The sequence below is a fragment of the Rhinatrema bivittatum genome, chromosome 1 (assembly GCF_901001135.1).
Source record: "Rhinatrema bivittatum chromosome 1, aRhiBiv1.1, whole genome shotgun sequence".
Taxonomy (NCBI): domain Eukaryota; kingdom Metazoa; phylum Chordata; class Amphibia; order Gymnophiona; family Rhinatrematidae; genus Rhinatrema; species Rhinatrema bivittatum.
Genome location: NC_042615.1, coordinates 284,230,661 through 284,244,443, shown reverse-complemented (window position 1 = coordinate 284,244,443; position 13,783 = coordinate 284,230,661). Strand labels below are relative to the sequence as shown.

The following is a 13,783-nucleotide window of genomic DNA, read 5'->3' as shown; positions in this document are numbered from 1 at the left end:
GCTCATGGGCTACTTTGATTAGGGATGTGCAATCATTTAAAATAAATGCAAAAAATATAACAAATGAGGCCATTTTCAGTTCCAAATAGAACAAAGCAAAAATGGTTTCCAATGAAAACACCCAAACATTTTCAGGTATTTTTGTATTCATTGTTTAAAAATAATAATTTAAAAAAGAGGTCTCCTGTGGCCCTCAAGCACCCTCCAGCCCTGCCTGTATAGCTGGGCCTTCTTGGGCCCCTTTCACCTTGACTCCCAGCTCACAAAAGTAATCCGCTTGGGGCCTGGGCCTCCCTAACTGGGCCTCCCTGGACCCAGCCAGGGCCTCACCAGCCCTCTCCTGGTAAGATCCTTAAAGGCAGGAATGAAACTCACTTGCTCCTGCCCTGTATCCTAGAACTTTTCAAAGTCTACCTGGAGGATGGCATGAAAATGACATTCATTTCGGCTCCTGCCTCTGATGCGGCCACAACAGAAGCAGGCACCAAAGTGATGTCACTTCAGTGCTGTCCTCCAGGTTGACTGTGCCATTTTAAAAGTTCTAGGACCCAGGGCAGGAATGAATGGACTTCGCTCTTGCCCTTAAGGATCTTACCAGCATGGCAGGAAGTGGGTAAAGGGGGCCAGGGAGCTTCCTGGCCCTGGCAGATTTGGCAGGAGGGGTTTGGGGAGGCCCAGCTGGGTAGGCCTGGGTTGGATTACTTTTATGGGTAGGGAGTGATTGTAAGAATGACTCAGGGAGGCCCCTCCTGGTCCATCAGAGTCCTGTTCTCTGATTAAATTGTAGCAGGGCGGGAGGGTGCTTGAGGGCCATAGGAAGCCAGCTTCTTTTTTGGTTTTTGGCTTTATTTCCTGTTTAATGTTTTTTTTTTTTTAGTTCAGATTCAGTTCAGTAATTAAACCGAACTAGAAAAACATTAAACAAACCAAAAAGTAAACCCCCCTCCCAAAATGAAAAAAAACCAAAAAAAAAAACCGAAATGAAAACTTTGGAGCTGCCGAGATCTCTTTCTTGTTTGGCAACTTCTAGTTCTTCCCCTCTAAGAAGGTATATTGCATTTGGATTTCTGAAATCCAAATGCCTATTTTATATTTTTTTGGATTGTAGTGCAGTAAAAAGGAAAAGTTATCCGGCTAACTCTGAATATCGAGTCAGCTCCCCCCAGAACGCCCTTGCTCTGCCTGCCACTTAGGCAGCTAACTATATAGCTGGATAACTAGTTAGCCGGCTAAGTGGTGGCCATTCAGTAGGGCCGGATATTCAACCACTGCCACGTACCTGGATAAGTCCTAACTTATCTGGCTAAGTGATGCTGAACATTGCTTTCTGTATTTTTAAAATATCAAACTCCTATGTTTCAGAAATGATGTCCCAGTGTCTGATGAATGTATCATTTGTGATTTTTGGAGACAGACTGAAAAAAAAAATCGCAAGAAATACTTACATTTATCAATTAAAAGAAATTCATACAACATTGGGTGAAGTTGGGCTGTCTGGGCTGAACTGGAGTTTTTTCCCCTTACCACGCGCCATAGGGGAAACATTCAAACTATATATTGCCATTTCAGTAATAGTGACACCAAGTCCCTTTATTAACATTAAGCCCTGCAAATGTTACTGAGAAGATATGTAGCAAAACAGCCATATCAAAATAGCATGAACACCCAGACCTCAAACTTCAACAACCTTGTATGAAAAGACAACACTGAGGAATAACCTAGTGCTTACAGCAGCAGACTGAGAAGCAGGGAAGCCAGGATTCAGATCCTGCTGATATTGCTTGTGACCTTGGGAAAGTCATAACCTCAGGTACAAACTTAAAGGGCCTATTTACTAATGGTTTTCTCCCATTTTGTGTCTAGGGGAAAATGCTTAGAAAATAGGGTCATTAGATTGTAAGCCCTCTGGGGACTGGAAACTACTTACAGCACCTGAATGTAATGCCGTGAGCTACCAATGAAAAGGCATGAGCTAAATTTTAAAAAAAATTGTTCCACCTGGCCCTAAAAAACCTAAATACACCATCTAGTGGGAAAACGGAGCAAGCTGGACTGCTACAGAAACTGCATGTTACAATTTCATCAGCTGTGCAGCTTCATCGTACCCTGATTCAGAGTACTATGATGCGTCTCCACCTGCAGAGACCTCCAGTGAGCTCTGTTCCAAGCCACCCAAGCCATCTATTCACTGGCCACCTGAATCATCTTGTGGTGCAGCCTCCTTTCTACCAGGGGTCCTCAGTGAGCCTCATTTCCAGCCTTGCCAAGCTCTACCTTGCTACCTGCATCACACTCAAGCTCCAGCCCCATGTAACCCTGCCTTGCCAAAACCTAGATGCTATTTCAGGGAGTCACCCTTGGCTCTCTCACCTGGGCACTTTCTCTTTATGTCTTATGGTTTTTTGGGCCTTTTTGTTCCTTGCCTTGTGGCCTCTGGGACTTCTTGCTCCAAGTACCTTACCCTGTGGCCTATGGACCTTCTTGTGCCTTGCCTTGTGGCCTTTCTAGGTCTTGCCTTACTCTATGGCCTACGGGCCTTCTTGCTTCTTGTTTTGTTACAGGTTACAGACCTTGCTCTGTAACCTACTCAGACCTTATTTTGCTTAGTGCCCTCTGGGGCCTCTATGTTTTGTTTTGTTTGGGAGGCTGCCCCGAGTGTCAAGCCCAATAGGGCATCAGCCCCAGGGTTGCTGTAACCTATGGGCATAAGCACACAAGGCCTTATCCTGTGGCCCATAGGCCACAGGATAAGGCAAGGCGCCTTATCCTGTGGCCTATGGGCCTTCTTGTTCCTTGCTCTCTGACTTGTAGTCTATCTAGGCCTTACCTTACCTTGTGGCCTCTGGGCCTTCGGTCTCCTTGGACCTTGCTCTGTAACCTACTCAGACCTTATTTTGCTTAGTGCCCTCTGGGGCCTCTATGTTTTCTGTTCAGTGTTGTCCAGTTCAGTTATGTCTGAGTCTAGTTCAGCCTTGTTTCTGTCTAGTCCAGTCCTGTCTCTCCTGCACCCAGTTCCAGTTCACTATCTAGTCCTGCTTGCACTTGCACTTGCACTCAGCTCCAGTTCAGTATCTAGTCCTGTCTGCACTTTCACTCGGCTCCAATTCACTATCCAGTTCTGCCTGCGCTTGTACTCAGCCCCAGTTCAGCATCCAGTCCTGTCTGTACCTGTACTCAGTTCCAGCTCCCAGGCTGGCACCAGTCTGTCCAGCCTAGTTCAGTGTCCAGCCTACTATGTTGTTTAGCTGCTGCAGCTAAGTCCTACTGGCCCCCAGAACCCAAGGGCTCAACCTGCGGGAGAAGGGGCTGGCTAGGCAGACGACCAACCGCATCCCAGCCCTTGCCCTGCTCCAAAGTCGGTCTCCCCAGATTCCAGCTTTCATGACACTAGCAGAATACTTCACCTCCATCACACATACAGAACACAAACCCTCACCAAATACGGTATAAGGGATCACACATTAGAAATAGAAATATACAGACAAAAACTGAATTATTTTTTTGTTCTGCTATCTACTCCAGCTTCAAAACTGCCCCCCCCCCCCAACCCATACCATTCCTGCTGGAGCAGAGTAGGGAAAAAGAGAAGAGGAGAGGCAGGATTAGGGAGCAGGCAGTTCCTCTTTGCTTTGCACTGTGCTCTGTCTGCTCCAGGCTCAACTCCCCCCCTACCTTAACCTGTTCCTTGCCAGCTATCTTGGATGGGAGGGGCTACGTAGAAAGCAAAGGGCTGCTCTCAGCTGCCTGAGATTCAGGGCACTGACCAACAAAGTCATCATATTAGAGCCTTGTGTGCTTATGCCCATAGGTTACAGCAACCCTGGGGCTGATGCCCTATTGGGCTTGACACTCGGGGCAGCCTCCCACTTCACCACCACTTAGTCCCAGCTCTGGCATATTTCCACATTGTTTGCAAACAAGCACACATTCCCTTCTAGCCCTTCTACAATGTCACTTTTATAGATGTTGAAGAAGACTGGGCTTAGCGCTGATCCTTCTAGCACCCCATTAGTCATGTTCCCTTTTTCAGAGTGGATCCCACTGACCACCACTCTCTGCTTCCTGTTGCTTAACCAATTTCAGAATAATTTTCTAAATCTCAGACTAGCTAACTTGCTCCTCAATCTTCTATGTGGGGCATGTCAAAGACTTTATTGAAATCTAGATAGTCCACGTCTGTTGCACTTGTCCAATACATTACTCTGACCACCTCATCAATGAATTCAATCAAGTCTACCTGACAAGATTCCCCTTGTGAATCTGTGTTGCCTAGGATCCCATAACCGCTGACTTAAAGATATTTCACTATTCAGTCTTTCAATAGTGTTTCCATTACTTTACCCACTACTGATGTCAAACTAGCAAGTCTGCAATTTCCATTTTCCCTTTGTTCCCACCCTCGTGAAGCAGTAGTACGTCTGCACTTCTGCAGTCTATTAGTAGCTCTTCTGTTTGCCATAATTAAGTTGAACAGATCTGTGAAAGGCCCAGACAGGAGCTCCTTCAGGATTCTGAGACGTACGCCATAAGGTCCCATAGCCTTGTTTGCTTTTATTTGCATCAATTCCTTAAATACTACCTTCTCAGAAATGGTAATGCTTACCCCTATTCCCTTATGTCCTTGCTTTTGGTCTATTACACTCGCCTACTGTGAATATCAAGCAAAAGTATCTGCTGGAAGATATCTGCTTTCCTCTGATACTCCTCTTCACTAAACTTGCCTCCCCCCACCCCCATTCATTCTTACAACTCACCTTTTCATCTTCTTTTCACTTATATATCTAAAGAAAGTTTTAGCCCCTGCCTTTATTGATTAGGCAGTAATATTCCTCTGTTTGAGCCTCTGCCTGTTTAACTGTCCTTCCTGCCTCCCCTTGTTGTTCCCGATAAACCTTCGTTTTCTCCTCTTTCAGTGTTTGTGCCTTGAGTAGTGCTGTAGCAGTGATAAGCAGCTAAGGCAGTATTTTCTGAATGTTTACTTCCTTTTTGGTCTTCCTTTTTTTTTTTCTCTCTACTTCTTTGGTGAATCACAGTGGTCTCCATTATCTTTCCCTTATTAACATGCCTGACACAAAGATTTGTGGCCATTTCACTACTACGTTTTATTGCTGTCTCTCATTTCTCGTTAGCCCTAAATCCCCTTACTCCAGAAAAGGCTTCCTTAACATAATCATTCATTTTCTGGAAGCTGGGTATTTAGTTTACGACAATTTTGCTTGTATTGTTTAGCTTTCCTCCAACATTTACATTGAGACCCATGAAATAATGATTACTGACCCCTCAGTGACATAATCTCAGTTGGTCAGTGTCGCCTTGCCATGAGTGGTTTCTTCACAGAAACACAGAATGCACGGGCACATCTAGTCCACCCAATTTGGCAATGTCATAAACTGCAATTGATCCCTGGCTTCCTCTTCCCTTCCTTGCAATTAAGGATCCTCTGTGCTTATTCCATGTGGTCTTGCAGTCTATTCGTGTTTTTACTTGCAGCACCTTCACTGGAAGGCTGTTCCAGGCATCCAGCGCCCTTTCATTTCAGAAATATTTTCTAATGTTGTTCCTGAGTCTACCCTCTTTAAGCCTCATATCATGACTTCTTCATCTAGAACTTCCTTTCCATTGATCAATGTTTGCTTCTTGAGCATTATTTAAGCCTTTGAATTCTCTATCATGTCCCCTCTTCTCTAGTCTAGGGTATACATATGTCAATTCTTAAGTCTCATTTCTTAGGGTTCTTATAGTAATATAGAGGACAATGTTTAAAGCTGTTTATGTGGCTAAATTGTGATTTAAGTGCTTACATTGGCTGTTTGAAAATGGTTCCCATAATATGGCATATTACATGTGTGGATTGCATTTTTAGCTCAAAGTGTGCTATTTTCCATGAAAAACAAAACAAAAAAAACCCTGCACAAAACATGCCCATGGGTAATTTATACCTGTGGCAGGTTTCAAAGTTAAAATGTGAGAATACTTTCTATTTTTGAAAACTGGGGCAAAGTCTATGGCTAACAACTACCCGTGGATGTGGTCTGAATGTGGACAGTTTTAAAATTGCCCCATGATAATGTAGATGACTGCAGAAAATGACCCAAGTGACGACTGCTAAGGATATATCCCAGCTGCCAGCCATAGAGCGTGACTGCTTATCCAAGTTAGTATTTGTCATCTTTTTGCTTTGCACTTCACCCTCTTGGGTAGGCAACCATGCAAGATCCCATATTTCATTCTTTAACCAGCTGCTTGTGAAATGCCTCATGCAAGGATTCTACTATCCCTCTACTTCCACTTGATCCTGCAGTGGACACTCTCCAAGGTATATCACATAGTTTAAAGCCCCCCATTACCTTTCTATCATGTCCATATTTACTTTTCTCACTTTGCATCTCAATGGCTTTTATTTTGTCCCTCACATATAGATTTACTCTTCCCCCTTTTTAACCACTTTTTTCTTATCTTGTTCTTTCTGAAAACAATATATATGGATTTGGTCACCTCCCAGTCCTGATAATCACTGAACCATAATTCAGTAGACCTTTTTCTTTTAGTCTATTTTATGCAAGAGGAAAAAACCACTGAGGTAGATATTGAGCGCAGTGTGGCTCTGCTAGTTCGCCCGATAAACTTATCTGGCTAACTTAACCCACACTGTTAACCCGCGATTGGACGTGCGTTTTCGACGCGCGTGCAACCCCCCCAAAACTAATAGTGCCCGCAACATGTTGATGGCCCTATTAGGTATTCCCGCGCGATTCAGAAAGTAAAATGTGCAGCCAAGCCGCACATTTTACTTTAAGAAATTAGAGCCTACCCAAAGGTAGGCGTTAATTTCTGCTGGCACAGGGGAAATGCACAGAAAAGCAGTAAAAACTGCTTTTCTCTGCACCCTCCGACTTAATATCATGGCGCTATTAAGTCAGAGGTCCCAAAAGTTACAAAATAGTTAAAAATTAAAAAAAAAAATTAGAAATAGGCCCGCGGCTTGAAAACCAGACGCTCAATTTTGCTGTCATCCGGTTTCCGAACCCGTGGCTGTCAGCGGGCTCGAGAACCGACACCGGCAAAATTGAGCATTGGCTGTCAAACCCGCTGACAGCTGCTGCTGCTGTCCGAAAAGAGGAGCTAGGGTCGCGCTAGTGTCCCTAGCGCCTCTTTTTACCGCCGGACCTAATTTAAATAAATTACTGTATCGCGCGCACAGGAGAGTGGCCTGTGCGCGCACTGGGAGAGCGGAGCGCTCGCCTGCTCTCCCGCGATTTTTACTTTATTGGACTGCTAGTCAGTTCCTCCTCGGAGTGCTCTCACCCACGCGTCACGTAGCCGGCTAACAGTTTAATAGGATAACTAGTTATTGGGCTAAATGGTGGCCATTCAGTGGGGCCAGATATTCAGCTACCACTACTTAGTTGGATAAGTCCTAGCATATCTGGCAAAGTAGCACTGAATATCACCCTCTTTATTGAATAATTCCCAGTTACTGCTATCACATCAAGCTCTTTTTCCACGACACTGACTTCCAGTTTTGTTAGATTAGGCATATTTACCCACATGGCTTTCCAAGTTGTTTTTCTACCTCCCTCTCTCTTGTTACCTATCTTCTGCTTCCTTTTTACTCTGTGAACAGACCTACCATCACTCTCACCTTCTACTGTCCTGCTTCTATTAAGCAGATGAGTTTGGGCCATTATTCTCTCAGCACTGCCTCCTATACAGCACTAAGACCTCATACACAACTCTACTAATGTGCCTGAAGTCTGACACTCACTAGCCTGCACTGCAACAAACCTGCCATTCATTTTTTGGTGATATGAATCCATCATATTTCACCAGTGCTATATTAATTTACAAACCAAAAAAAAAGATATATTTAAAAAAGGGTAGATCTGAAAGAGTTAAAATGCTGAATACCTTCCTGCTGTTTCTGGTTGCAGTAACACTAGAATAATACCACCACAATCCAACGCCTACAATAATTAGAATATATCAGGATATTTCAATGCCTCAGCCTGCTCACTGCCTTTCCCCAGATGTCCCTGGCACTTACCCGCAGGAATGTTGGGAAGCCCTGTCCGTAATAACCAACAGCAAAATAGTCCGGGGTGGAACGCAAAACCTTCATAATGTTCTCATAAAATCTGGCTTGTTGTTGCTGGAAAAAAATGGAGAGAGACAGTGATTGACTTAATTCACAGAACTGACTTGTCTATTTCACTGATACAGTTTTGTGACTCAGGTGTCAAAAAAGGTTTTTAGAATCCTAGCTAGACCCACGCTCTGATGCTCATACATTCAAAAGGAGAGAGAGAACTAAACACACTCAAAGACACACATACAATACAGGTTCTCAACCCAGTCCCCAGGACACATCTAGCTTGTCAGGATATCCAGAATGAATTTGCAAGCATGGCCTCCATTGTTTGCAAATCTAACTCATGCACGTTCATTCTTGATATCCTGCAAATCTGATTAATTTGGTGTGTCTCGAGGTCTGAGTTGAGAACATTCAGGGCCCAATATTCAAAGATATCTGGTTCTCTAAGTCAGGGGTGCGCAAACCAGGAGGCTGTGAATGAGCTTCCAGGGGGCTGCCAGCAACGAGATGAAAACATGAGTGCCCGCCTCTGCTGTCTGGGGCCTAGTGGAATGTCATACCACGGGGGAAGGTGCATGTGGCCATCGGAGGACCCGATCTCATTGCTAGCCAAAATAATAAAGAGAGAGGTCATGCAGCCACCAGTAGACATCATCCCACCAGCAGCTGAGCAGAGAAGGACACCTTTCCCATCTGTGTAGACCCGCGGTATTAGAACTCGTGAGAGTATCACTTTCTCTATGCTGACCTCGCAATCCACTAGATCAGCATGAAGGAAGTGCTAGACCTGCTAATTTTTAATAATGCAGGGCCTGCAGAGAGGAAGAGGAGGCAGCAGAACAGGCTTCAGTGCCAGAAGCAGCGACGAACGATTGGCTCCTCCCCAATAGCCATGCGGGAGTGTGGGAGTGTGTGCATGTGTATGAATGGGAGCTTGTGTGTGAGTGTGTAAGAGACTGAGTACCTGCCTGGGGGTCTGTCTGTGTGTGTATATATGTGTATGAGAGAGAATGAGTGCCAGCTTAGGGGTCTTCGGTGTGTGTATGAGAGAGAATGCCTGCCTGGGGGTCTGTGTGTGTGTGTGTGTGAGAGAGAGAATGAGTGCCTGCTTAGGGGTTGGTCTGTGTGTGTGTGTGTGTGTGTGTGTGAGAATGAATGGGTGCCTGCCTGGGGGTTTGTGTGGGTGAGAGCCTGTGTGTGAATGAGGGAATCTGGGGGACTAATAGCTTTTGTGTGCAAGGTGAGGGGAGAGGGACTTAGAGCTTGTGCATGAGAGTGTATAGGTATGTATGAGAGCATGTATATATGTGTATGTGTCAGAGAGAATGAACATGCGAGTGTGTGTGAGTGACAGAAGATAAAGTTTGGGTGTCCCCCTAGTCCCCTAATTCTCGACAATCTCAGGGTGACTGGAAATCAAGTTCTTAGGTATGGACAGCAGGGGCTTGTTTTATCCTCATTAGTTTTAATTATTGGGTGTTATTTGATATATGTACTGTTTTGAAATATTTTATTTGTGCTTGAGAAATTAAAAAAAATGTATATGATTTAAATAATGTTCTATTTGTCAGTAGTTTTGAAATATTTATTCTTTTATTAATGATTCTGCTATTATGATTGATGTTTTATGTTTCTTGATTGTATTGTTTTATGAGGAATGGTGGTTCTGTTTTTTGATTGTTACAATGTAGATAGAATATGGCTTCTTGAGGTTTCCATTTCAGTTTTTGTCTGCATATTGCTGTTTCGAATTTGTGATCCTTTATTCTCTATTTGGTGAGGATCTGTCTCTGTTCTGTGTGTGTGAACAAGGTGAGCGATTTTGCTAGCGTCTAGCAATAAGGTTTGTTTTGTTTCCTCAGTAAGTGCCGCATTGGTATTCTGGGACCCAGTGTAATATTTGCAGTGCTGCTTTTTCACAGGTAGGGCTCTTGTTTGAGTTCTTGGTATTACTACTGTTACATTATGATACATTTGCTGTATAGATTTTGAATGGCTTTTTTTGTGGGGTTTTGTATTAGTTCACAATGGGGTAGATCTTATAACTCTACGCGCGCACGTACTTTTGTTTGCGCACCAGGCGCGCACCTACGCGCGTGCGTTCTTTTGTTTGCGCACCAGGCGCGGATTTTATAAGATACGCGCATAGCCGCACGTATCTTATAAAATCTAGGGTCGGCTCGTGCAAGGGGGTGCACATTTGTGCAACTTGCGCGCGCCAAGCCCTGCGCGCGCAAGGGCTTGGCGCGTAAGTTACTACTGCCTCCAGGCAGTAGTAACTTACGCGCCGGCGCGGCAGGCCCCGACACAGGCCGCTGTGTCGGGGCACTCGGCCATACCCCCAAAACGCCCCCCGAGCCAAAAACACGCCCCTGGACACGCCCCCAAAACGCTGCGTCACTGCCGACACGCCCCCCGACACGTCCCCCCAGGCAAGCCCCGGAACTTACGCACGTCCCGGGGCTTGCGCGCGCCGCCGAGCCTATGCAAAATAGGCTCGGCGCGCACAGGGGGGTTTTAAAAGGGTTACGCACATACCTTATGCTCGTAACCCTTTTAAAATCCGGCCCATTGTGTCTGGCAGTGGAAGGAGTTTGTATTGCTGTTACTGTGAGGTGGCTGTCTGGATGTGGTGTGGTATCTGCCTCTTTTGTGTTTGTGCGTATCTGATTGCTCCTATCAGTATATATTATATACAGAATGTAACCCAAATTTGTTAGGGGGAGGCCCAACAAATTGTATGAATGGAAGGGAGGGCCAAAGCTCAAAAATGTTTGCTCAACCCTGATCTAAGTTATCTGAATATTAACTTATTTGGATAACTTAGAAAGGATATTCAGTAGCTGAATATAACTGGATAAGTTCTAGTTAGCTGGATAAGTTAGCTGGATAAGTTATAATTGTATAACTTTATAAAATCTACCCCATTGTGAACTAATACAAAACCCCACAAAAAAAGCCACTCAAAATCTATACAGCAAATGTATCATAATGTAACAGTAGTAATACCAAGAACTCAAACAAGAACCCTACCTGTGAAAAAGCAGCACTGCAAATATTACACTGGGTCCCAGAATACCAATGCGGCACTTAATGAGGAAACAAAACAAACCTTATTGCTACACGCTAGCAAAATCTCTCACCTTGTCATCCAGCTAAGTGGTGACCGCTCAACATAGCCAGATATTCAGTAGCTGCCAGTTAGCCAGATAAGTCTCTATTTATCTGGTTATGTAGCGCTAAAAATTGGCCTCATAGTGTACACAGTCAACCAATGCAGGCACACAGACACACTGCCCCATGCACACACACACACACACACACACACACACACATGCATAGATCTAAACTCAGACATGCACAGATGCACAAATGTACACATATAAACCATGGAGTTCTCACCAGAGTCTGGCTGAGAAGCTGATAATCAAATATTTCACTTTCATATTGTTCTGCCAGTTCCTTACACAGAACAATGGCCTCTTCCCACATCTGCAGAAAACAAGAGCAAACAGCTGGATTAGAAGAAAACACAGGACACAGAAATTGGACTATTAGGGTGGAGGGACAAGAGATATCTGTAGAGCATGATGTGGAGATGACAGAACACGCGCTCCCCCACTCTCCTGCCCACAGGAGCTATTTCACAACAACAATGCTCTGCACAGAAAAGGACCCACTGATCTAAGCTGTAATACCTTTCATTAAGCCATCATAAGAATTAATTAAACTGTTGTAAATGAGCTTGTAAGAATATATATGACCTTCTTCTTCAGAGGAGGCCATTTTTAGATAACTCTCATATAGGTCCAGTAAAAGATTTCACAGTTTGCAAAGAATCCAGTTTTCTCCAGGATCGCTATGGGTACAGAAAGTTCACATGTCAAAGCTTTGCTCTGGTGATTTATTAATCTTATGTGTGCCAATGCTTATGCAAGCCTTCTCTCTCCTCACAACCTACCCCACATCTCTCCCTCTGTGGCTTTGTTTCTTCCCACTTTCCCTCTTGAAATAGCTACCTCAGCCTCATTTCTTCCTTCCTCCTGGGTCACTTCAGTATTTCCCATCCTGGATCTGCCAAGTCTTCACTTTGGTCCCTTTCATAACTTACAGGGGTAGGAAGAGCATTTGGGGGCAGGAACCCTCTTCACAGCTCAAGGGGGAGGGGCAAGGGTTCTTCTGGGCAGAAGCCCTTTTAAAAGTTTGGGGATAAGGGAGGGGTCTCTTTGGGGCAGCTCATTGAAAAGGGGATAGAGCTCTTCGGGATAGTATGGGGAAAGTAATGGGGTTATTGGGCTGCCAATGGCCCTTTACAATTTCATGGGAGGTCCTGGCCGAGACAATAGCAGGTGCATTAGCCTCAGCCTGCTGATGTTCCTGGCCAAAGTTAACTACACCTGTCAAAGTTCAATTAACTTTTGTTATAGTTGATGTACATCCATTGTGGCAATTCATTTTAATATTAATATGTTGCATTTGCATGCAATGCAGCTCATGAATGTTTTTACCAAGTTACGAGGATCTTTTACTGTTAATGATAATGCAAGCATACACACCCATGAATGCATGCTAATATGGATTTTACAATTCAGAGTTTAAACTGCATTACCACATTAATACGCCTTGGTAAACAGAAGCCTTAGATACAGTACATAGAAATAAAAGTATGCAATTTGTCGATATTATCTTTTCATTAAACTAATACTTTTGTGATTACCTTTCAAGAGTTATATTTTCTTCACAAGGTGAGCGCAACAGAAGCAAAGGATTGTAATATCTGAATATACAACACTGCTGGTGTAATCCAGCCTAAAATGTACGTGCACATTGAGATGTAATCATTTAAAACTCCCAAAAAGAAAACAAAATGATTCACCCAAGCCTACTCCCAACCTTAGGCAGCCTAGTGACAGGAACCTGAATCAAGAAGGGAAGCAAGGACTCCCTCATGGCAGAGAAGAGCACCCACCAGCAGGCCCCTCATAAACATGTGTCTGTAATATAGCTGTGGCACAGGAACTGTGTTCACCCAATCTGTGCTTTCTACAGTCAGATCCTATCAGAGTCACAGACAGGCACAAGAAGCCTAACTGGGCGACATAAATAGCATTGTGCTGGCATGCACCTGACAATAAATCAACCCAAAGCTTCTCTTCAGACTGTGCACCAATTCATGAGCAGATTGAATGTGAGATCACAAACCTATTATATCACACAGGTCCATATTCCTGACTTGGCAGGTATTTTACGGCTAGTAGGCCAAAGCGTCAGGCCATAAATCTTGTGAGTGACTGTATAAAGCTTTTCTGTTATTATTAGAAAACTGCTATTTTACATTAAAAAAAACAAACAAACAAACAAACAGAGCTGATATTGTGTCCCGAGGTATTTCTTCAAGGAGGCAGAGTGGTTGAGATACTAGTCCACTTGGGTATGTAGAAATAAAGGCCAACAAACAAGTTATTTACAAACACTCGTGAATTGCCTTTCTCAGGCTTTCAGGATTTTTGCTCTGACTACTATTATTAAGAAGACTGTGGCCCTAAGGCAGGGTGCTCATCAACCACTGTTTAATAGTCTGAGGGAGCAATTTCCAAACTGTCTGCCTTGGTGCAAAGTCCACGGGTATTTTGTTATCTGCGGACTTTGCAGCAAATTGCAAAGGAAAAGCCTGTGCATAATTTAATTTTG

General features: G+C 44.1%; 1 protein-coding gene across 1 annotated transcript in view; it reads right to left on the bottom strand.

Annotated features, from left to right (window-relative positions):
• The window catches only part of LOC115087992 (dedicator of cytokinesis protein 2-like), a 1,829,205-nt gene that overhangs the window by 100,940 nt on the left and 1,714,482 nt on the right, over nt 1-13,783 (bottom strand). Inside the window, exons 39-40 of the mRNA XM_029595813.1 lie at nt 11,495-11,584; nt 8,045-8,149 (exon numbers count right to left, since the gene is read on the bottom strand). Coding sequence (XP_029451673.1) covers nt 8,045-8,149; nt 11,495-11,584 — 195 coding nt within the window. The remainder of the gene's footprint in view (nt 1-8,044; nt 8,150-11,494; nt 11,585-13,783) is intronic.